This window comes from Pavona decussata, unplaced genomic scaffold (assembly GCF_977016875.1).
Source record: "Pavona decussata unplaced genomic scaffold, jaPavDecu1.1 SCAFFOLD_21, whole genome shotgun sequence".
Lineage (NCBI taxonomy): Eukaryota > Metazoa > Cnidaria > Anthozoa > Scleractinia > Agariciidae > Pavona > Pavona decussata.
The window spans coordinates 934,981-959,830 of record NW_028145444.1 but is presented as its reverse complement, the minus strand read 5'-3'; the positions used below and the strand labels follow the sequence as shown (position 1 = coordinate 959,830).

General features: G+C 38.6%; 1 protein-coding gene, 1 long non-coding RNA gene and 1 pseudogene across 6 annotated transcripts in view; all 3 read right to left on the bottom strand.

The window, feature by feature from the left end:
* Window positions 1-4,974, bottom strand: part of LOC146486098 (fibroblast growth factor receptor 4-like) — a 30,499-nt gene extending 25,525 nt beyond the window's left edge. For all 4 annotated transcript variants that reach the window (XM_085098089.1, XM_085098088.1, XM_085098113.1 and 1 more), the window contains exon 1: window positions 4,807-4,974. In XM_085098089.1, the coding sequence (XP_084954215.1) occupies window positions 4,807-4,833 (27 nt within the window). In that variant the 5' untranslated portion in view covers window positions 4,834-4,974. The remainder of the gene's footprint in view (window positions 1-4,806) is intronic.
* A 2,455-nt stretch (window positions 4,975-7,429) lies between these two features.
* LOC146486097 (uncharacterized) lies at window positions 7,430-14,801 on the bottom strand. The gene is made up of 4 exons (XR_014859896.1): window positions 13,949-14,801; window positions 12,655-12,705; window positions 12,282-12,317; window positions 7,430-7,995 (listed from the first exon to the last, which is right to left on the bottom strand). It is a non-coding gene; the product is annotated as an uncharacterized LOC146486097 (long non-coding RNA).
* Window positions 14,802-17,198: 2,397 nt separating this feature from the next.
* Window positions 17,199-22,788, bottom strand: LOC146486096 (uncharacterized; annotated as a pseudogene). The gene is made up of 5 exons (XR_014859854.1): window positions 22,593-22,788; window positions 21,425-21,696; window positions 20,566-20,758; window positions 19,641-19,759; window positions 17,199-18,318 (listed from the first exon to the last, which is right to left on the bottom strand). The product of XR_014859854.1 is annotated as an uncharacterized LOC146486096 (transcript).
* Between the last annotated feature and the right edge of the window lie 2,062 nt (window positions 22,789-24,850).

Below are 24,850 nucleotides of genomic sequence, written 5' to 3'. Positions count from 1 at the left end.
CTGGAAAGCGTGGTGGTGGCGTCCTCATTGCTCTACGAAATAATATTAATTACAACTTAGTTTCACTTGGAGCATGGTCGAATGAATTAGAAATTGCTGCTGTAGAGATTGAACTTATCAACACCAAGAAAACTCTGATTTGTGCTTGTTATCGGCCACCTAACGTCGATACCAACGAATGGCTTCATTTATTTACTTCATTTCTTGAATTTAGCTCGAACTACGAATCAATTCTTATCTGTGGTGATTTTAATTTCCCCGACCTGACTTGGAACTCTAATCTTGTAATCGAGTCTCAAGATATCAGCTCCGGATCTACAGACTTCAGAGAACTTACATCAGATTTTTATCTTCAGCAAATTAACATTTACCCGACAAGGAAAAATAATATTCTTGACCTTGTTTTTACAAGATCCCCTGAGGCTATCAAAAATCTAGAATGTGTTATGGCAACACAATTAAATCTCTTCAGTGATCACTACCTATTGTTTTTTGATCTCAATGTTCGCGCAAAGTCATTGGCCTGTGACACACGCACAGTTTACAATTATCGTCTTGCCGACTGGAATGGCCTTTTAGAAACCTTACGGCTAACTGATCTCTCACCGTCTGCGACATCCACTGATATCGACTCAGATTGGCAGCAATGGCTGGACCTTTTTCTAGGTGCAGTAGCGGACAATATTCCAGTAAAGTCCTTTAAACGTAAAAACACTCCTCCTTGGCTAGACAGTGAAGTTAAACATCTCTTGAAAAAGAAAGAAACTGCTCGACGTAAGGCCAAAAGGTCAGGGCGACTGAACTTCCATGAAAAATTTCGAGCTTTAAGACAACGAACTAAAAAATTGTTAACTGAAAAGCGCAAAGAGTGGTTTCAAGGTTTGCCTGATCTATTGAAATCAAACTCCAAAAAGTTCTGGTCTTCATTCAAGTCTACAACTAAACAATCCAGTGTCCCTAACGAAGTGACGTGGACTCGTTCCAATGAATCGTACAGAGCGGACAAACCAGTCGATGTTGCAAACTTATTTAACAGCTATTTCTACTCAGTTTTCAATCCACCCTGCTCAACCAGTGAGTATGAGGACCTTCAAGCATCCAACTTACTCGAACCACATAGCCCGCTACAAATTTCTCAGCTCTCTTTGTCTCCTGCCGAGGTTCTCAACGCCCTTAGTGTTTTAGATGTAAACAAAGCAACTGGTCCCGATAAGATCCCGGCGAAACTTTTGAAAAACTGTGCACCGTGCATTTCTAATTCATTGTGTACAATCTTCAACAAATGCTTACAGCTTGGTAAACTTCCAGCTGCATGGAAAGTGGCAAATGTTATCCCGATCCACAAAAATGGCTCTCCTGGTGAAGTATCCAACTACAGACCCATCTCTTTATTACCTCTTGTTTCAAAGGTCTTGGAACGTTGTGTATACAATCATCTTATTAAGCACATTTCTAGCCAGCTTCACAATCTACAGTATGGTTTCCTTAAGGGAAAATCAACCACATCGCAGCTTCTTCAAGTCTTGAATGAAATTGGTGAGCTGCTTGATAAACGAGTGCAAGTTGATACCATCTATTTAGACTTTGCGAAAGCTTTTGACAGAGTTGACCACCAGCTTCTCCTGAAAAAGCTACGACTATTTGGCATCAATGGCAGTCTCCTCTGCTGGTTCTCCGATTATTTACATTTTAGATTTCAGAAAGTAACTGTTCTCGGTAAAACATCAAACATTCTCCCTGTTCCCTCTGGAGTGCCTCAAGGGTCCATCCTAGGGCCATTATTGTTTCTAATATATGTCAACGATCTGGCCATAGCCACTGTCAATAGTTCCATAGCACTATTCGCGGATGACACCAAGTGCTACCGTCCCATCACGAACACTGATGATGGACGACTACTCCAGGAAGACCTCGATCGAATCACTTTATGGTGTCATGATTGGAGGATGGATCTCAACCAGTCTAAATGTACAGTAATGTCTACAACGAGAAATGTCAATCTAGTGGAAACACCTTACTTACTTCAAAATACACCAGTCAAACGTACTGATGCTCAAAAGGATCTCGGGATATTAGTATGTAAGGACTTGAAATGGAACAGTCAAGTACTAGCGGCTGCCTCTAACGCTAATAGGATGCTGGGTTTTATTCGTAGGTCGACACTTGAGGTCAAAAATCAATCTGCTCGCAAAGCACTGTATACAGCCTTAGTGATGAGCAACCTCTCGTACAGTTCACAAGTATGGGCCCCGCAGTCAGTCAAACTGATCGAAATTATCGAGAGAATACAACGACGTGCAACTAAATATATACTCTCACTACCCTACAGGACTGGTATCTCGTATAAAAACAGACTAACACTCACAGGCCTTATCCCTCTCTGCTATTGGCATGAATACTTGGATCTAGTCTACACTTATAAATCTATTGTTAATAGTTCTGACACCAATTTTAAGATATTTCAACCTATTAGAGTTACCAGGCGTTCTGCTCCAACTAAGAGTATATTACTAGATATACCTAAAGCTAAGACTGTCACGTTCCAGAACAGTTTTTACTCAAGAGCCTCAAGAGCATTTAACACACTTCCAGACTTCTTGAGGGACAATACAAAATCTATAGATGTATTTAAAACTAATTTGAGGGCATACTACCTAGATTTGACTTTAAATGTGTACGATCCCGCAGTACCTCAAACGTTCAAAAGTGTCTGCATAAAATGTCATCAAAGCAGACCGTTACCTGTATTATTAGTTAAAATGTGTTGTTAATTAGTTAATTAGTTATTATTAATTGTTAATTGTTAATTAATTATTATGATGTGATTTTATTTATACAAGGAGCCTCGTTATTGGAACATATCGTTCTGTGAGTTCTCTCCTGTCAGAGGTTTTTCATTTTGTTTTTTTTCTCCTCTGGCGAAGTTTATAAATAAAAAATAAAAATAAATAAAAGATCGCGTGGAATATCGCCTGATACTAAGCCGACCAGGCCGTAGGGCTTGGTAGCTAAAATCAGGGGATATTCTGCAAGTTTGAGCAGGATAATTGTTTTATTATTCTTCACGAACATTAGCACAGTTTTATTGCAGGAAAGCTGTGGACGAACTTTATTTTGCCATTTTTCTCCCCTACCCACAAAATTACGTATGTATAAACAATAGCCTCCATTTTGCGCGAAAATATGCTCAGATACTTGTCCGCGGACATTATCTGTTCCGAGATTTCCGAGAGCGAAGCTCGAGGAAAACTGTGAGCTTCGAGGAACAGGTAATGTCCAAGGACAAACATCTGAGCATATGCTTAAAACCAAATGGAGGCTATTGTGGTTATTATCCTTCAAATATTTTTCGCAACATGTAGCAACGAGCTTGAGTATTTGAACATTTCGTTTAAGAACAGTTTATCGTAAAAAACGTTTAGAGCGTATGTTGTTTTCTGGTACTGCTTTATTAACCAGCAGGTTTATCTCTCCTTCTGTCACAAAAGCAAACCGTTCCCCCATTATGACATTAATTTTAATTGTAAACAAGACGCGCCTTGAAGTTTCTGAAATTGGGGAATATCACTTGGGGAATATCATCGGAAATTCCCCAGTTTTAGCTGAGGTATATTCGGTCACGTGAGGCGTTTAGACCAATCGCGCGCGAGCGAAAATATTTGATGGATTAACGCAGGTTATCTGTTCCTTTAACGGACGTCGAATATTCCGTGCACTGTAACCGTATTCGGGCAGTGTTACATTAAATGTGTTGAATGATAATTCAATTTATCTGTTAGATTATTTTGAACACTCACAGCCAGAAGGATAAGGGGAAAACTGTAAATGAACTTGCAGCTCAGTGGGAAAAGTCAAGTAGGGCAATAAGAAATTAAAGGAAGATCATAATAGAAGTAAAAAGTACGATTTGGGAAGGAAAATGAGATAAAGTAAAGTAAAAAAAAAGAGAAATTGAATGGTGAGAGGAGGTTAGTCAACGGGAAAAAAAGGCTGAGTCGAGTAAATTGAAGTACAGTACACTCTGATTATTCATTGACTTAAATAGATTATTGGCTACCATTGTGCGTAATTGTAGCAAACTAGTAATTCATAATAATTCAAAACAGTTATTTAATGAAAAATGTATATAAGTAAAAAGCTTACAAGAGCTATTATATCATCACTCGCTTTGTTTCCTGCGGTCACGACGTATTGCTTATTTGCCGCTGTATCCTTGAAGATAAGACTCACAAGATTCTTGGATATGCCACTGGTCTCCAATACAGCTAAGAATAAGAATAGAAACAGATTCCGTCATGTATTTCCAGGGTGGAGAAAGCAGGGTTTATAAATCGCCTCTATGAGAGCCATTTTTCTTTGAATCTTAGTTTCGATGTTATAATTAAATCATATACCCTCTTTAACTATGCCATACGGATTCCGTACACTTTTATCTTATCATTTGTTTCTTCCTCGCATATCCACAGCTAAATTAACATATTTGCTGTCCTACCTAATCAAAAACAACGAGCGAAATAATACAATTTTGTTGATCTTAATTAAGCTTACTTCAATGTTTCAAATCAACACTAAACGGAAAATGAATAAAATCCTGCCCCCGAAGGATGCCCTGTTTCTGGTAGCGGTACACAAGTAGAAAACTGTACAATTTTGCATATATAAACGATTACTTTAAGAAAAACAAGAGCGCATAGAAAGTGGGACCAATAAATAAATTACGGAGGTTGGAGTGGTAAACAAACTTGGAGTAAAAAGTACGGTATGTCTCTTTTACCTTGTTCTAAACAAAGTATTGATGCTACTTACTCTCTTTCCCTCCATTAAAGCTCCCATTACAAGTCACAATATTGCTCGAGGCATCTCGCCGAATCAAGCTATCATTCTGTCTGCTAACAGGGCTCCACAGTCTGTAGTTGGTGTACTGCTTCAGAGGGTGCGGCCTTGTGAAGATTGCTTTACCGGGCCCAATAGGCAACAAGGGAGAATTAACCTCTTCCATTCCGTGGCATAGAATCCATGGCGGACTGATTATCCAATGTGGTCCGTAATGCACAGGGTTATTACCTGAATCAGCTGCACTTGGAGTACAATTCCCTGCCTAACAAAAGTTATATAATCATAACCAGAAAACAAGACAAGTTACCAAAGATAGACGATTATCAAACTCAAGAAACAGTTAGTATTCAGTATAATTTGGAAGAGTTACCACGCCGCAAATGAATTTCAGTTAGAGGCACAAATGATCCCCAAATTGAACCGCAAATGACCCACAAACGATCCTGTGAACAAAATAGCGAATGGCGTGCATATTGGTGATATTGATAGGAACGTATGTGACAAGAAAATAAACGACATAAAAGAACCCAACGAGTCAAATAAATTTTGGGAGACATATGCCATAGTCTATTAAAAAACTAAAAAAAATCTATAGCTGTAGATGTTGCTGTGTCAGTCATCCAGCCTAGCCTAGAAATCAAGGTCATATAAGCTCTGTGAGCTAGCCTCCCGGAGAAAATGAAAAACAAAAATTTGAAAACTGTTTTTCGTGCTCCATAGGGCGTTAATCGTTTAAGTACTGTATATGTAATTGAAGGTGATAACAAACCGTTCCCGAAAATGAAGGTCAAAGGAAATACGAGAGAGATTTGTATCTTATATTGACTTTTGTAGTTGCCATGAAAGCGCACGGTAGATTATATTTGATCATCAGAAAGATACGCGCTTATAATGTTCCGGCACATATTGCACTCATAACATCTATCCGATTTTGCGCGTGGAATCTTCGTCCTTAACAAGATGCCTATACTGGCATTTACGCGAGATGCATTTATTCCAACTGTATGCTTCGCAGATTTATAAAACTATTCTTGCTAATGGAATAGTTTGAGTCACGACGATCGCGTTACGTTGTTTCCCTTGTGTTACGCGACTCAGACTTTCACCGAAAATTTCTGAAATGCCATTACGATAACGTAAGCTTCTCAATGACCTCTTTTCAGTCTCGTATCGTGGTCTAAGACTGTCAAACAAAGCACGATTCCTTCGCCAGGAATTCTCCAATTTCCACCGTTTTAAAGGTCGAGTGCTTCTTAGAAGTTATTCTTTCGATTTACCGTTTCAAAATTGTTTATTTTCCGTTTTAAAACGGCACACTTGAATCCACAACATGTTAACAATATGGCGCCACCAATTTAATCCAAGATTAATGAATAAATCAAATGATGCTTTGACGTCACACAAGTAGGGGTGAGTGGGTCCCTTCTCTCGCTTTATACGCGACAAGAATGGATTTTGATTGGTCTGCTTTTGTTGAAGACAATCAGAACAATACATCCCGAGTAGGAGAGGGGAGAGTTTAATGAATAAATTAATGTACCGATTTGTGGCTACGACGAAGAAAAAGAAATCGTCCCGTTTTTAGACACGGTATGCCCCCTCAGGGCATCCCACGTAATTACCCAACTATCCGTTTCAGGAACACTGAGGATGTATTCCCATATAGACCAAGAGATAATATAACATATCATTGTCCACGACATTCCACTGTCCACGACAATTTATTGTTCATTACATTCGACTCCACTGTCTCCAAAATTCCTCTGTCCTGGATCATTTACGGTTCAATTTGGACATCATTTCTGGTCGGTGATCGTTTGCGGCGAGGTAGTAACATAAACGTTAACTTCCGCATGACGCTAGTTGCTAATTATTGATACACCAAATTCTTAGATCAGTGATGTGAAGGCGTGGCAATTTAAAACTTAAATAGTTTTCAACCAGGTTTTCAACAGTTTTCCCTGCTTGACAGATTTCAACCAGGTTTTAAATACATCGTTTAGGATAATTCTTAGGTCCATACGACCGGCTATCAGCCTTTTTTTTTAGTTTTTACAAACAATGTTAAGGTTGTTTTTCTCAGTACGGATAATTTTAAGGAAAGTGCTATTTGTTCGTACAGTCTTCTGCTTTGTTGTTACACATTAATCAGTTCAACAACATTTGCCTATTTGACTCGGAGAGAATGGCCAGACGAAACTGATAAAACACATGCGGAAGACTGATGAATCCGGGTGGCAACAGTGCTTGTCACCTTTAAGTCATGTTTGGATAATTGTTTGTCCAGTTTGGGTCTATCCTTTTTCGAAATAAAGTTTTTCCATACCTGTTTGTCCTGGTTCGATACCAAGGCTAAGAGTTTGATATCATCATCGAACTTCTCGTCGTTGTTAAGTTCCACGTAATCTGAAAAACTGTCATCATATCGCTGGAAGGTGACATTCGCCGGGGCAACTTGGTCTGATAGCACATCGGAAAAGACTTTTAGGAAAACATGGTGTAAAGCCTGGACTTCGCTTCCCTTCTGATGGGAAATGATACGCTTGGTTTTGTCGTAGGTTACGTGGACTTTTACCATCTGAGACATCGTGCGAGCACCTAGTAGGTTTCTTATATTCAAAGAAAACAGTAATTATTTTTGGTTCTAATAGCTGGAATGAGGAGCCATGTGTGTCAGTGACAAGTCAGTATCGTCAGAGTGATCTTACTAGTTTTTTTACTCGTGAACTAGAGTAGAGTTTTGCGACATGACCATCGTCACTTCAGAGATAAGTTGAGTTGATCCTTACTTGCTTGGACCTGACCCGGGAGTGTTGCGAATTTCCCAAGCTACAAAGTTTAGATTCGCAAAGCAAAAAACAATGCATTTTATTTCAGAGAAAGGTATCATTTGCTCCTAAAACTTTCTGTGAATTCTTAGTTTAGTTCATATTCTTTCGTCATACATTGAAACAGACGATGGGCTCAAAACGGAAGAATCCCGGTGCGTCCTCGATTAAGGTATGTTAGGAACGCCAGTAAATTGTACTAGCAATCCTCATTGCTATGCGGTACGTACACTGGCCGCCTGCATCCTCTCATAACGTAGCTGGGGTTTATGAAGAACTACTTAACAAGCCGTACCTTTGAAAGAGAGGCTGTAAGAACATCTGGAATGGCCTGCAAGTGTAAAAATATAACTGTAATATAAAATGAAAGACATGACAATGAACGTGCGCGGGCAACAAACAGCTGCAATAGTACTGCGCGGCAGTGGTCAGTTTGCAGAACGGCGAATGCCGAACGGCGAATGCCGAACGGCGAATGCCGATCGCCGAACGCCGAACGCCGAACGCCGAACGCCGAACGCCGAACGCCGAACGCCGAACGCCGAACGCCGGACGCCGAACGCCGAACGCCAAACGCCGAATCCGTACTTGTAAGTCCTATAATGTCAAATGTCTGCTTGGGCAACGACTAAAAGCTAACCATCCCTATAATCAGTGTTGAACCCTGAGCCGTATAGAAGAATGCTCTGAGTAGACCTATACAATATCGTTACTTGTTTAACCCTAAACTTGTTACAGGTGGTGTAAAATGCGACGTTAGGCGTTTGGCATTCTGCCTGCCGCTTACCCGTGTTAGCTGCGGCAAAACTGAAAATGGATTCCTTTACTAGAACACAAAGTACGAAACAAACCACAAGGGTATGTCAGTGTTCTGCACTTCGTTGACAGCTGTATATAATTTTAGACTTTTAGACTTTTTTAGACAGTCGACAGCCCCGTACGAATCATCTCGCCTTTTAAAGATCAGAAATCCGCCGACTCCGTGCGCAGATAACTAAGCGATCTTGGAAAGAAAATCGATCGTGTTCTACAACCAGTGTTTACAAGTAGGAAAATCTCAGAAGACCTGAAAGTCACGGAAACAAAGCCCTCATTGGTAAATCAACAAGGCGTTGTGTATGAGTTTAAATGCAATTCGTGTGATGCAAATTATATAGGCTACACAAGCCGTCACCTCGACCTCCGCATTGAGGAGCACAAGTATTCCGTCATCGGCAAACATCTTTAGGACCAACACGATCAAAGACCGAACAATCTTCACGAGCAGTTTGCCATCCTAAAGAAATGCCGCGGAAAATTCGAGTGCCTTATTTACGAGATGCTTCTAATGAGGAAAAAGAGACCGACTCTTAACACTCAAAAAGACTCCATACCAGCAAAACTGTTCATTTAATTTTACACATTCTTTTGTTTTACTCCATCTTGTTTTATTCTAATGTAATTTCACACCTTCCTTTTCTTTATATAATGTTACCCACCTTATTATAATTTACATTTGATAATGGTGACATGTCGTCGCCGAAACGACATGTTTTAATATCGCTACTTTTTATTCTGAAATGTTTTTCCAAATCCTTAGTTATCAGGACTTTTTTATTATTTTTTTTCTTAGAGATAAGATAACGCCTGTCACGCGAGATTCCCGCCATTTTTATCATATTTAGCCAATCATATTACAGCTGGCTTGTGGACTAGCGTGATCAGAAACTCAAACGAAGAGAGAGAGAGAAAGAATCCTGTTATTACGCGGGATGCCCTAAGGGGCATACTGTGTCTTAAAACGGGTCGATTTCTTTTTTTTTTTCTTCGTCGTAGCCACAAATCGGTACATTAATTTATTCATTAAACACTCCTCTCTCCTACTCGGGATGTATTGTTCTGATTTTCTTCAGCAAAAGCAGGTCAATCAAAATCCATTCTTGTCGCGTATTTCGCGAGGGAGGTGACCCACTCAACCCTACTTCTGTGACGTCAAATCATCATTTGATTTATTCATTAATCTCGCATTAAATTTGTGGCGCCATATTGTTAACATGTTGTGGACTCAAGTGTGCCGTTTTCAAACGGAAAATTAACCATTTTGAAGCGGTAAATCGAGAGAATAACTTCTAAGAAACACTCGACCTTTTAAACGATGGAAATTAGAGAGTTCCTGGCGAAGGAATCGTGCTTTGTTTGACAGTTCTAGGACACGATGGGACTTGAGAAGAGGTCATTGATACGCTTACGTTATCGTTATGGAACTTCCGAAATTTCCGGTAGAACCTTAGTAGCGTAATACAAGGAAAACAGCATAACGCAATCTTCGTGACTCAAACTATTCCATTAGCAAGGATAGTTTTATCAATTTGCGAAGCATACAATTGGAATAAATGAATCAGACACAGCATCACGCGTACATGCCAGTAAAGGCATCTTGTTTTATTTAAAACAGTGTGTTCGTGACTTTTACAATTAAGCGGGATTACTCCTTACAGAATTGTAAGTATATCAACAATAGAGAAAGTTTGCTGTTGAAGTTTCGTTTTCGAGTAGAACTGAGTTTTGAAGAATGATAGTTGGTCGGCTCACATGTATCATTTACTTTCAGTTGACTAGCTAGCTTGTGTAAAGTGGAAATTGCGCATTAAACTAGTTTAAAACAACTGGTAGATCCTGTGGACATTATTTTCCTGGTGTATCTTCAAACCGAAGAGCACGCTAACCCGTGGTACGAAACAGTCAGACTATTTGCAAGCTAACGAATACGCAAACTGAGTGACCGTAGACACGTCCAGCTCAAAAAATCAATCTATGTAATGGTGGATTACAGTCGAATTAACTCGCCTATCAGGTTTCACGGAATGCACTGAATTAAAATACCATCAAGATTTTGAAGTGCGAAGCTATCAGAATTTTTCCCGAATTTTTAGATCTTGCATGTACTGAAGAACTGAAGGGCTGCAATTTATTAATTATTGAAAATTGGAAAAATTATTCATTTGAAACGAAAGCGATCAAGTCAGATGTTTGTAGCCGACAAGAGAATACAGCTTCCTGTGTGCTCATCAGCCTTAACTCTACTCCCATCTAAGTACATGTGCAATTTAAAAAATGCAAGCCTCCAGCATATCTTTTGCATTTATAATTCTCAATTGTAACCTAAATAGCAGCTTTAGGCGGCTGTTTGCTCTTCTTTCAAACATTAACCATGTTAACACTAGTGATACTAGCTAGCCTAGCATAAATACTAATGTCAGTAACTGAATGTTACGGTGCGTGTAACTGATGTTATGCCTAAAATTCCGCCATCAATACTCAAAATAGAGATAGCCCAGCTATCCATGATTTAAACCACCAAGTACAATGAACGATAATTAACTAAGTCAGTCGTGATAATGTTGATGTGTTTATTTATTTATTTATTTATTTGTTTTATTTGTTTGCTTACTTAGTACTTTCTTTTTTATTGTCAGATCCAGGAAAAGGCGTAGCTCGAATGAGCAACAACAGACGCAGGATTTATAGCAGAAACCTAAGAATAATCTCAAATTGAATAACTCTGACGACCTCTTTACCACAATGCAACACGTAAGCTACCAGAATGCAGCGCATAGGCAATCAGACTACAGTTACAAACCACAGTCGCAACAACAGAAAACTGGGACGTCACTTATTGCGAACTTTGGGACCGTTTGTGTGATTTTATATTTCTTATATTATTAAGAATAGATTTAAGTCGATGAAAACCGATTCGAGCAGTTGATGTAGTTTTCCCGCCAATACTTTTATCACGTGATTGTTATGAACATCTGTGATTCATGAATTATGCGTGGCTTAAGAACAATGTGTGATTATAAAGTAGGATTTATTTATTTTGCCTTGTTGTTTTTTAAGCTTTCATAGTTTCTTCTTTTGACAGCTGAATAATAGTCAGTTCTTGTGTTCATTTAAGACTACAATTTTTAGCATTGCTCTCGCAAACATTCACTTTTCTAATAATCTTCAATCAGTATTCCGTCATTTTAGTTCTTCCAAGCTACAGAGGTCCACCCTTCAGGAACAACGTTATTTTTATCTTTGCAATCACATTTTTGTAGTTATTATGACAGATTTTCAATGTTATCTGTCTTGTCGCCTTAATCTTTTGGTATCATCGGTTTAGCGAGAACTAAAATTGCCGTTGTATTCCGTCAAAACGCGAGTAGGGAGGGGGGGGGGGGGGACTACAAAGGGATTGTAATTGTAGAGTTTTGCGACATGACCATCGTCACTTGAGAGATAAGTTGAGTTGATCCTTACTTGCTTGGACCTGTCCCGGAGTGCGGCCAATTTCGCAGGCTACAAACTTTAGTTTCGCAAAGCAAAAACCACTGCATTTTATTTCAAGAAACGTATCATTTGCTCCTAAAACCTTTCTGTGAATATTTAGTTTAGATCATATTCTTTCGTAATGCATTGAAACAGACGATGGCTTCAAAACGGAAGAATCCCGGTGCGTCCTCGATTAAGGTATGTTAGGAATGCCAGTAAATTCTACTTGCAATCGTCATTCCTATGCGGTACGCACAGCAGAGGCCGCCTGCGTCCTCTCATAACGTGGTTGGGGTTCATGAAGAACTACTTAACAAGCCCTACCTTTGAAAGAGAAACTGTAAGGACATCTGGAATGGCCTGCAAGTGTAAAAATATAACTGTAATATAAAATGAAAGACAAGACAATCAACAAACAGCTGCAATAGTACTATATGGCGCGGCAGTGGTCAGTTTGCAGAACGGCGAATGCCAAACGCCGAACGCCGAATCCATACTTGTAAGTCCTATAATATCAAATGTCTGCCAGGGCAACAGCTAAAAGCTTACCATGCGTATGACCAGTGCTGAACCCTTAGCCGCATAGAAGAATGCTAATAGACCTAAACAATTATATCGTTCCTTGTTTAACCCTAAACTTGTTACAGGTGGTGTAAAATGCGACGTTCGGCATTCTGCAAAACTGCCTGCCGCTTACCCGCGTTAGCTGCGGTAAAACTGGAAATGGATTCCTTTGCTCGAACACAAACTACGAAACAACCCACAAGAGTATTGTTAGATGTCCCAGACTATTTGCAAGCTAATGAATACGCGAACTGATCACCGTAGACACGTCCAGCTAAAAAACTCAATCTATGTATAATGGTGGATTACAGTCGAATTAACAAGCCTGTCAGGTTTCACGGAATGCACTGAATTAAAATACCATCAAGATTTTACAGTGCGCAGCAATCAGAATTTTTCCCGAATTTTAAGGGCTGGAATTTATTAATTATCGAAAATTGAAAAATTACGAAACCGATCATGTCAGATGTTTGAAGCCGACAAGAGAATACTGATTCCTGTGTGCTCATCAGCCTTAGCTTAACTCTACTCCCATCTAAATACACGTGCAATTTTAAAAATACAAGTCTCCGGCGTAATCTTTTTCATTAATTCTCAATTGTAACCTAAATAGCAGCCTTAGGCGGCTGTTTGCACTTTCTTTCAAACATTAAGCATGTTAACACTAGTGATACTAGCTAACCTAGAATAAATACTAATGTCAGTAACTGTTACGGTGCGCATAACTGATGTTATGCCCTGAAATCTGCCATCAATACTCAAAATAGAGATAACCCGGCTTTCCATGACTTAAACACATATTTAACATTTATAGTGTATGAATGAGAACACATCAATGTACCTACCGAGTGCGGTGCTTGGCTACTCCACTATCTAACTCTTCTTAGCTCTTGGTTAAATCCCTCAACTGAAAGGAACTTGATCAGTTACTGTCTGATCTGTTCCGTGTACTTCAGTCTTGCGTGCTAGAATGCATGGTATGTGAGAGCGTTTCTATTTACGTATAAACGTAATGTTGATCTTTATACCGTTTTTTATTGGGGTATTTTTTTGTTTTTCGTTTGTTTATTTCTCTTTCTCTTTTTCTTTAAGTTTTAAACTTAAACCACACCAGCTATACTGTTAGCTGTTGTGCTTCCGACAGTGGAAGTGACGTAGAGAGAGCTGGCCGGTTTCTTGCTCAGTACTCGGATGGACTTTTGGTTTCTCCTCATGACTTCCGCTTCTTTGGATCATGTGTTATTTATCATTTTAGCCCAGTTTCACCGCCGACTCCAGAAAGTGGCCGACAAATTTAAAACGCAAAAACCTTCATTGTACATATAAGTGACATCTGCTTATTGGTAATTAAGCATAATAAACGGGATCAAGTAAAATAATGGTCAAATCGATACGACTTAAATCACAAACGCTAAAATTACAGTTACCTCTTGACAACAGGCGGTGACGTCGTTGAGGATTGTAAAGAATGAGACGAACACTAGAGAGAAAGCTAAAGGCAGTTGTCGCGAAACACAAGTGTTGTTATACAATGAATCGAGAAAACTGCACGAGTCCACTCGCTTGCATTTGCAAAAATACATGCACAATTTAGAACTGTATTAGTCAACATCGTTTTACTACAAGTGGAACTGATAGGCAGCATTTTTTATTTGGAGATGACAACTCACCCGGAAGTTGGTCTGACTGAGAGTTGGTCTGAGGTTTGGTGCCGTAGCTGACACATGAAAGGGAGGTTGGTAAATAAATAGACCATAATCAGTTGTTTTGAACACTTCATAACAACCAAAGTTCACGATTAAAATTAAAGACGATTATAGTTGCAAATTCTTTCAATGATCTTATTACTTAATATTCTGCATTCTCTTGATATTACTAATGAAATAAAATGTACCCTTTTTCCTTGTATCATCTCATATTTTAAATTCCAATCCGCATTAAGCGTTTCATATTTAACTTTGCTTTGTAAAGGACGCTTCATCCGCGTTGCATTGTTTCATCAAACTACATTCTGCCTATACGAGAAATGCAGTAGATTTGACCAAAAAATGGCATATTTCATGAAGTATTCATTTTTTGACCAACTCATTTAGTCACCAGAGTGAAAATAAAAATGAGTTCTCATCAATATAGGTACAAAAGCTTGCTAGCGTGGCTTTCCATGATTTTAGAAATTCAACTGCAGCTGGTAATAGACTCTACGATTGCAAGTTCCCTTCGCGTGGCGACTTCCCGTTCCCGCCCATTAGACATTAACTAACGCGCAGTTTCGTAAACAGGAACTTTGCTTAAACTGATTAGACAGATGAATCTTACCCATTTAGATAACTTTTGGTATTTTCAGTACCGTTCGATGACCTCTTATCGGCTATTATCACTTAGTCATTATGTAATGTTTAAAACACGAGCAGCAGTGTTTTATCGGGATTTAAAACCACGAGGCGCCGCCAAGTGGTTTTAGACCCGATAAAACACGTGCTGCGAGTTTTTTTTTGAACGGCTTCAAAAACATTCCTGGAAAAGCGTGTGTCAAGGGAGTTCATAACAATAGGGACCTCAAGCAGAAGACGACGAAGACAAAACTTAAAAAACTACCTTCGCGTCTTCTGAATAAATTCGCGATGATTTATACTCTCTCAGTTTGTGCAATGTAGCCGAACTATCGAGGAGCTAACGCCGTAGGGGCGCCTTTAAAGTTCAGAAAGAGAAAGGAAAATTAATCATCATGCGTTCACGTTCTCCATAAAACCTTAAATTTGGTCATTTCACGTTGTTGTTTTGCAGAGGACGACAAAGAAATGTACCAAAGTGTATAACGCACGTGCAGAGCCAGTGTTTTGCTAATTAAAACTATTGTTTTCTGACGTTCTCGTTGACGTCGTCGTCGTCGCTGCTTAAGGTCCCTAATGATCAAGTTTTGTGAACGTTGGAAATTAGCATACGAGAAAAACATTAAACACCGCATACTAATAACGACGAGGTTTTATCGGGTTTTAAAACCACTACATGTGATGTTTTACCATTTGATAGGTCAAAGAGCTTATGAATTATTAATGGGGGGAATTAATGAGCCGTTGCGTGACTACATGTACCTTAAGAACGAGGCGCCGCGTAGGGGACTAGAATCGACTGGGATAGCTAAAAAATAACGGCTCTAGTCGAGAAAAATCTGAGATGGGGCAATAATGTCCTATTCTCGACCTCTTAGCAAGTACATCAAATTTTTCAATGATCAGGCACCTAGGAAAAGTTTCTTTGTCTAGCAACATTAATTATTAATTGTATAAGTCCATTAAATTTATCCGGGGAGAGGAATTGCACTTCTCAAACTCATTAATAATTCATCAAGAGAAAACAGAGAAAATCACTACCGTGACCGTGGTTTGGATATGTGATCCTAATTACCATAAAATTTTGCCAACTTTAGCCGTGGATTTCTCCAAGAATTATTGATCATTTGAGAAGCCATATCAAACACTCGAAAGTGTGTTTCATCAGATATCCAAACACCTCGAAGTCGTTTAAAAAAACTCGGCAGCACCTCGTTTTTTCAACCTACTACTCAGTGTTTGGATATCTGATGAAACACTCTTTCTCGTGTTTGATATATTACATCAAGGCTTAAAACCTGGGCCAGGTTGTTTGAAAGCCGAATAACGTTAATCCACCCTTAAAAGTTAACCGAGCTTTTCTGCGCGGTCGTTAAAGTTTGTTGTTAAACTTTAATGTTAAGCTTGTAGTAAAGATAAGTCAACATCAAAACTGAGGGACAAAAATCTTTTTGAAAAATCCTTATTGTTGTGCACGTGTAATTAAACTCGAACCAAAGTCGTTGTTAATCCAGGATTAGCTTAACCGGGCCTTGAACAACTACCGGGCCTAGGACCCGTTTCTTGAAAGACCCAGTAATTTACCGGGCCCGATAAGTGATTTTGGTAATAAATGTTTCTTAGCAGAAGTCAATTTTTGTAAGCTTTGAATACTAAATTTTAAGATCTTATAATTCTATGAAAACGTTGGCCAAGTACCATGTCTGTAATCACTGTGTAATCGGCGAAAAAACATTTCAAAATATACTTATCGGGCCCTATAAGTTACCGGGACTTTCGAGAAACGGGCCCCTGGATTTGGAGGATCCCATAAAAAAGAAACAATTATAAAGGCGGGGTTGAATATTTTAAAACAAACGCTGAGAGGTACCCGCTAAAACATTGTGTTGTGACCCTGGCTCAAACTCACTTAGCCCGAGAGAGCAAGCGCCATTTTCGGTTTACATTTCGCGGCGGATGTGAAACAAAAGCCAGAAATGAGGTTTGCTCTCGCGGACTAAGTGAGTTTGAGGCGTGTGCGCATGCTCTGGAAGGCCTGTAAAGACGCACTTGTTCTGAAAAATACACTTGATTTTAACCCTAAAAATTAACAGAAGAGTGACCACTTTCCTCCTCCCTCGAGGAGCTGGATGTAATCAGTATCAAACACGAGACACAGTGTTTCATCACATACCGAAGAGAGAGTTAAAAATATGACGCGTAGTGGAGTATTTTTGACTTCGGGGTTTTTGATATCGTGACGGTGCATGATTTCCTTTGTCTTTGTCGTTTGAATTATTAACGAGTTTGATAAATCTAAGTAATTCCTAGTAATGGAAGATTAAAAAAATTGCAAACACGAATGCCATCTTTTGTTCATATTTTATTCTTAAGAACAGTTTGTCTCACTATACTACTTAGAAAATAAAATCATTGAAGAAAGATAAAAGCTGTGGATATGGATACAACTAGCCTTAAATGTTTCAGTTCAATGTACTTTTAACGTTAGTACAGTGGCATAAAATGTCACAGTGTAAGACTACGATAACAACATATTATGCTGTTGTCTAAACGCCTCTTTTAACTTACACTAATCCTCATGGTTTCATTTTCATTTGGTATCTACCGTGCTCTCTTGGTCCATTTTGATAGGACAAATTAATGAGAGAGATTTGTTCAAGCAAACACACGTAAATATTAACGATAAACTTATGAAATCTCGACGTTTCGACGTCGTCATGACGCCATTATCAAAAGAAAGGTACGACATCAAAGATTGCGAGAAGTCCTGTTTAAAGACGAAAAAAAAATTATTAGAATTTAATACTTTAGAATCAAACTGTATCTAGTAGATTTTATTTTTGTGAATAATAAAGTTATCACATAATGATAATAATACTAATAATATTAATAATAATAATAATAATAATAATAATAAAAAAAAATAATAATAATAATAATAATAATAATAATAATAATAATAATAATAATAATAACGTAAGGCAATAAACAACGACCTTGGCGTCATGACGACATCGAATCGTCGTTTTTTTTTTTTAATACGGCTATTGATAAAATTAAAAAGCGCACGAATAATCAGCCTGATTTATATAAAAACCTGGGGCAGTTTTACTGATCGACTATAATTGTAACGTACAAATATAATGTGATCCGGCCGGCTGCTCATTAATATATATTATAATAATAATATAAGATTTCTACTTTTTGAATGTTGTTTTCCACAATTTAAGGGGGTATATGGGTTTACTAGTTACGCCGAAATTGTCGAGGACTTCCTTATTAAATATGAACAACGCTCTTGCATCAGGATAGTTGGTATTTTTCATCGGTACCAAACGCGCTTTCCCAGTGCTATCGCACCCCAGATACAAATTGCTGTAATTCACACTTTTCAACAGAGTGAAGCTCCAGAAGTAGTAAGGTATGAATTTCATATTTCTGGTGAAATCTTTACGGTTTTGAATTTCCTTTAAAAAAGAAAGAACATACATTTCATTAGTATTCTTTTTCAATTATCTAAACTTATTTTAGCCCTATTTGGCCTGAGTAAGGGAGGGCTTACAAATGACCCTCCCTGACTTTTTTATAGTTGACGTTTCCATAGCAGCAACAGTTTGGCGTTATGGTTCTCCCACATTTAGATTTTTTCTTTTACATTTATTGTTTAGCGTCTCGTTTATTGGTTTTGGGGGAATTTTATTTCCTTCTGTTGAATTGAATGGCTCTGTGTTACTCAGTCATTGCTCGGGCAGGAAGTCATTTGTAGAAACTCGGGCCACCACCTGTGGCCCAAGATGTTCTGCACCTTCTGTACTTTCCTTGACTAACTTTCATTAAGTGTCTAGCACTTTTCTCGGGATTCTGGTGATGCTCAGCAAACACACGCACTACATTGAGCTGCAGCCCTACAAAAGGGGGACCCTAGTGGCCCAATGTTGTGGTACCTTTTCTGGATCGATTACTTCCAGGGTCCAGTTGTTCAAAGGCCGATTACGCTAATCCTGGGTTAACGTGAGCTTTGATTCGAGGATATTTACTAATTCATAAGGATTCGTCTAAAAGATTTTTGTCCCTAAGTTTTGCCTTAGACTTTTCGTTACTATTAGCTTAAAATGAGCCTTTAAAATTGTTTTTAATGAGCGAGTTGAAAACCTCGGTTAACTTTTAATCGTGGATTAGCGTTAATCGGCTTTCGAACAACCCGGCCCAGGTCTTAAAATGTCTTCATATTTAATTATATGACCCTCATAACGATGCGTTCGAACGCGTTTTAAAGCGAAATATTGCGGCAAGTTTTATGACATTAATACATACATAGTTTATTTCAAGATGCAAACCTAAGTTACAAAGTAAAAGACATCTTGAAAGGGAAGTAGGGAGGTTATCCCTATGTTGATGCTCCCCAACATAAAACATACAGAAAGTATTAAAGAAATAAAATATCAAGCATTAAGAAGTAAGAAAATTTTAAGAATAATGGTAAAACTCATCAATTAAGCATCGAGGTATAGTTTTAGTTTGGCTTTGAACGACTGAAAGCTACCGGCTTCAACAATGTCTTTAGGTAGGTCATTCCACAGCTTAATTATCCCAATGAAAAAAGAATGTTTATAGCAGTTCAGTTTGCAGGTTTGATAAATATTCACGCGGGGAAGATATAATCAGTAAGATTGGGTGATATTTTTAACCAACTGACTGACAAACTCTCATGACAGGAGAAGAGATTGGTAAAGAAATAGTTGGGGTGGGGGTGGGGGAGGGGTACTTGTTTCGATGATTTAAAACTCACCTTCGCTACGATCTTAGTCTGACTCTCCACAGTCATCGCATACTGCTTTGTCCCCGGTCCTGCGTTATCTTTAAAGATGAAGGCGTAGTGCTTACCCGTGCTCTTGGAAGTCACAACAGCTAATTATAATAACAAATTGTAATTGTCAACTGATAAAAAGAGTACAAACTGGTCAAATAAGAGGCCTATTACAATGTAGACAATGTGTTGCGTGAATGAAGGCCAGTCACATGAGCCCAGGAGGCAAAGAACATCAGCGAGATTTCCGATGAGGACAAAATTGCCATATTTCTGAATATTCTCATTTCTGCAACAAGTTCAAAAGGATTTATTATCCTTCATGAAACTTCCAAGTAACCCGGCAAGTGATGAGTATGGCCAAGAGCCGGAGGATCTTGGTATGGCAGAGATGACGCTTGTCTCCCTTACCCAGGAAAGTGGAATGCCCAACTGTTTTATAAAAGAAAAAAAAAAGGTTTGGGCAAAATTTTAGCTGTCGGAAATTATTTGAACTCAAGGCCTTTGGAACTTTCTAATGACAATCCCTCCGCCCCCACCACCAGCACCAGCTCCAAAAAAAGAAGACAGAAGTCAAATGTTCATAAAATTAATATAATTTTTTCACTTAGTATTGACATTTGATATAATTTCATGTTGACACATACTGATTTTATACAAACAGTGCTTTTTTGTTCGTGACTGTCCCCCATGATTTTATTTCAGTTTCTTTCTATCTTTCTTTCAGTTTTTTAATGCTATACCTTCCTTTAAGTTTTCAAGGCTCACCCTTATCATCCTTTTCACCCTACCTCAAGATAGTCCCTAAACTGTCATAAGACTTCATTTGCCGGCTTGCAAATCGTGGCTCTGTTGCCAGACGCTGGCGTGAAAAAACCAAATACAAGTAAATGCAATTGGTACTTACTTTCATTGAAATTTCTGTAACCACCAAGTTCGCCTTTGCAATTTACTACATTGTTAGGACCGCGCTGCAACAGATAAGAGCCTCCGTAAACTGGGCTCCATAGTCGATAGGGGATGTTTGGCTTGACCGGGTGAAAAGCGAATGTGGAATTACCAGAATTAGGAGAAGGATTTGTCTTGGGCCCACAAGCAGCCTGGAAAGAAAAATATAAATTTATTAGTCAGTTGTACAGTAAATTCACTTTAAGGAAGTGCGTTTTAATCGATGTCAGTTTATTCAAAATAAACCCTAGTAAATCTGATAAAGTACTGATGATCAGTGATGGAAACGAAAATAGCCACTGCAATACTGTGAAGCAGGTGAATGTAAAAAGGCTTGCGCTGCAATGCGTCGTTAGTCAGTCAACAATTTGCCAGAATGTTTTATGGGTAAAACACATGACTGACTTTCAATAGGCGAGTTGGTTTAACTTTTAACTCAAACATTAATTCAAACTGAAAGCACGCTATTATTCTTCCCTTTTAACCGACAGCGCTAGTTAAAGTAGATTATGCAATTTGAAATTTGGTTGAGGTAGAAGCATATATCTCATTCCCAGTTTCCTCCTCCAAGTGGCACCCAACTTGCGGCGATCCGCTATAAAGGCGTCCGATTCACCGAACGCCACAAACTTTAGTCCTCGACTAAATATGCCTACAGGAAAGAACCATAGAAAGTTTTCAAGGGACAGTGAAAATGAGTGACTGAAATTGTAAATTGGGCTGACATTTACCAAGGAACTGACTTTGCGTTTTTCCCAGTTTATAAGCCCTTTTTGGCAGAAAAAATCAAATTGTAGATGGAAAGGGCCATACTTTACCACTTCTTGTTGTGTTGCAGGCAACTTTGCTTTAACTCTAACGCCTTCATCAAGCTTCAAGTTTATTGGAATGTCAAAATCATCATCAAAAGTGTTATCGTGCTCTTGAATCCGCAAACATGCCGGAGGCATTCTTTCATTCAGCAAGTCAGAGAAATCACGAATGATGAGATAACGTAATCCCTTAACGGTTTCACCTTTAGGGAACAGTACGACACGTTTGACTTCCTTTCAAAGTCACATGGGCCTTCAGCAGCTCGGGCTCTTTTGACCTGTTGATCAGTCAAGCAGAGTTTCGTTGAGCATTTTGTAAACAAAATATTTAACACTCAATTAACAACCAATTAGGGTCTTTAAATTACAGTTTTCCGCTTTGAAGAAGTTCCACCTCAAACTTTCGAACCAATGAAAAACTAATCCGCTTTTGATGAGTTTTAAGGACGGTGCCTATTATTGTTACTGCGCATACGTTCTGCGCATCGCGAGATACTTGGGTTTCCTAATACAGGAATATTTTTGCGCGGTTTAAAACTATACTGAGAAAGCCTTTTGAGAAATGCCTTTTTTGCATCTCAAAAGAAAATTGGGGGTAACCATGCATTTTTCAGAGAAAATTAAGCTGTAATTTACGAAAAAATCTCATACATTGCTTTATATTTTGGCGCTTTTTAAGGATATTGTTGCTTAATTATCTCTGAAAAATGCGTGGTTGCCCCCAATTTTCTTTTTGGATTCCAGTAGGCCTTGTTAAGATCTGATTTTCCCGCATAGTCATAAACCGCACAAAAATACTTCGGTATTAGCAGGCACCTCCTTAAGTAAGGCAAATATGTTGCTTTATAAAGTACGAAATAAATGTCAGCTATGCTAGCATGTGAAGGAAAGCCAACAATAGCTCGGAAATTCGTATTTTAAGTTCCGAGCTCTTAAACTTTCTGCAATTTCAACTTTCAGCTAAAGACTTCCAGTGAACAGATCAAACTATGTTAAGTTACATGTTAATTATACAGGTATGTTAAAGCATGCCATTAGAAACGATCGCGGACAAGTGTTTCGTTCACGATTCGAGATCGCTGGATTCCCCTGTCTGTTCTAACCATTTTAATATGTCCTTACTCGAGTAAAAAAACAAAGGCCTCGGACACAATGTAAATGAATTCCAACTTACCAGTTTATGAAGAAGAAAAACAAAGCTATCAGTGACAAGAATAACACAATCTTCGGTCGTATGAAGATCCGTACCATTGGTGTATTGCGAGTTAGTGAATCCCACATAATTGTTTCCGAAGTTGACCGGTTCTTTTAAAATATAAAATAGCCTGCGAAAAATACCTAAAGGTGACAGAGCAATTGACTAAAATGCTAGCGAACAAAGTATTTATATTTTATCATTTTGGAACGTGACGAAACATAGTACTACAATTTTTGTCTGTTGACACTGTAATCAAAGGCAGGAACAGTCAGATTGAGGTCGCCTTTCAGCTTAAAATAAAGTTTGAAAACAGGAAGAAACTACTCGGATAAATGTTACATTTTTATTGGCAAACGTCTGGGCTATATCCAGACTGTAACCATAGATACTCGGACAAATCATGAAGTTTCTTGTCCATAGGTTTCAACTGACTTTATTACATGTTATGCGGTTCACCATTAAAATTTTTTCTACTAACTGACTCAAACGTTAGACCTAACCAAGGTTATCATAGCAAATTGCGCATGAGCGGTGATAACCTTTATTGTAATGATCACACTCAGTAGAGACACAGACGTTGTACGCACACGAGCAATTTTACGAATGGTGGATTAATTTTCAAAATGAAGGGTTTAATTTGGCACCTGCTCCTCTGTACAGTTACAGGATTTAACTGATTCTTTTGTTGCAAACACGTAGGATACTGGTTCTGTTTTGACATCTCACTGAAACTCTTTTACAAACAAAAGCTTGGTTAACGTCCAGCGTTGATCGTTTGTTTATACTTTTTGGGATCTCACCGTCCCTCTTACAGTGGCCGAATTGTGAAAGCTAGCTAGTAACGAAATGTGTCTAACCCTAAAGATGCAAATCTAAATGCCATGTTCGAAACTTCTCCACTGATACATTGCAATTTGGGAAATACACTCAGTAATGTTTTCTTGATTGCATTAACATTAAAACGCCGGCACAAAAGGCAGGCGAACAAAAGTAGAGGTCAAGTCATCGTTCGAGTATCTGAGCCCTTTGTTGAGTGTAATTTTATACCTGTGTAGTGGCCAGCACAGGGATCCAAAATCCCAAATTTAATTTTGTAAGTGACACTTAGTGAAACAGCTTGCATTGCGATAATCTGATTTGAATATATTCATCAACGATCTGAAACAATCCGCACTAAAACTTTCCTTTGAATGGTCACACTTCTATGATCCCATCTATGGACACAAAACTCACAACCACATTAAACTTACTCCGAATTAGTGGCCCCATTGCTTTCAATCATCATTTAACAAGACGTCAAACTAGACAATTATGTGATAACGCATAAAATTTCAACGGTAAAATTGGATAGTTTCCACTATTCAAGGAAAAAGTTCAGATTTATCACGTAACTTCATTTCTTTGTTTGGTTATGGCATTGGCCAATGACTTGTTGAAGCTGGTAATATTGTTAACTATAACCGGCGCTTTGTTTTTGCCCCACACTTAAGCCGCACGCGTACATCTAAGATCAACAAACAACATTAATGCACAAGTGAATGTCTAAGTCAAAGAAATGTTATATTTCCAAATCACTTACCTGGAAAAAAAAAGTCAGAGAAGTTATATTCACGATTTTAGATAAGAGCATGGGATGCTGATCTGATTTCAGGTGTCTTGTACGGACATAGACATTTAAAAATAATTTATTAAGTGCTTAGATCAGTAATTCCCTTTTAAAGTGTCAGGCTTGTTCCTTCGGAACTCACCTGTCCATGATTACGGTTCGCTCATAATATTAAAGAACACAGCTTCTTAATTCTTGCTGCCTTAAAAACTTAGCGAGCGCGTACTCTCGAAGAACTATATTCCTGAAAGCCAAACGTTTTTAAGATATATGTTAGGGTAAAGGTAGCGACAAACTGATCGCCAGCGAAAATCGCCACCGATTGATGCGGACACACTTGGAGATTTATTTTCGCCGATCGCGGCGATGGGTGATGGGTTGGCTTTACTGGCGATTCGCAGCAATGACCGTAGAAAATCGCGGGAAAGAGCACTCTAGGCGAATGCCGGCGAATTCAATCGCCGATATCTGACATGCCAGATATTAGCGATTTTAAACGCCAATCGCGGCGATGGACGTATAAAATCACTAAGTGCGTCGTTTGCTTAAGCGACCATATCTCTTCGCTGAAGTCCTATGGAAGCATTTGTTAGGTCAACACCGTATTTACGATGGAAGTGGATTACAA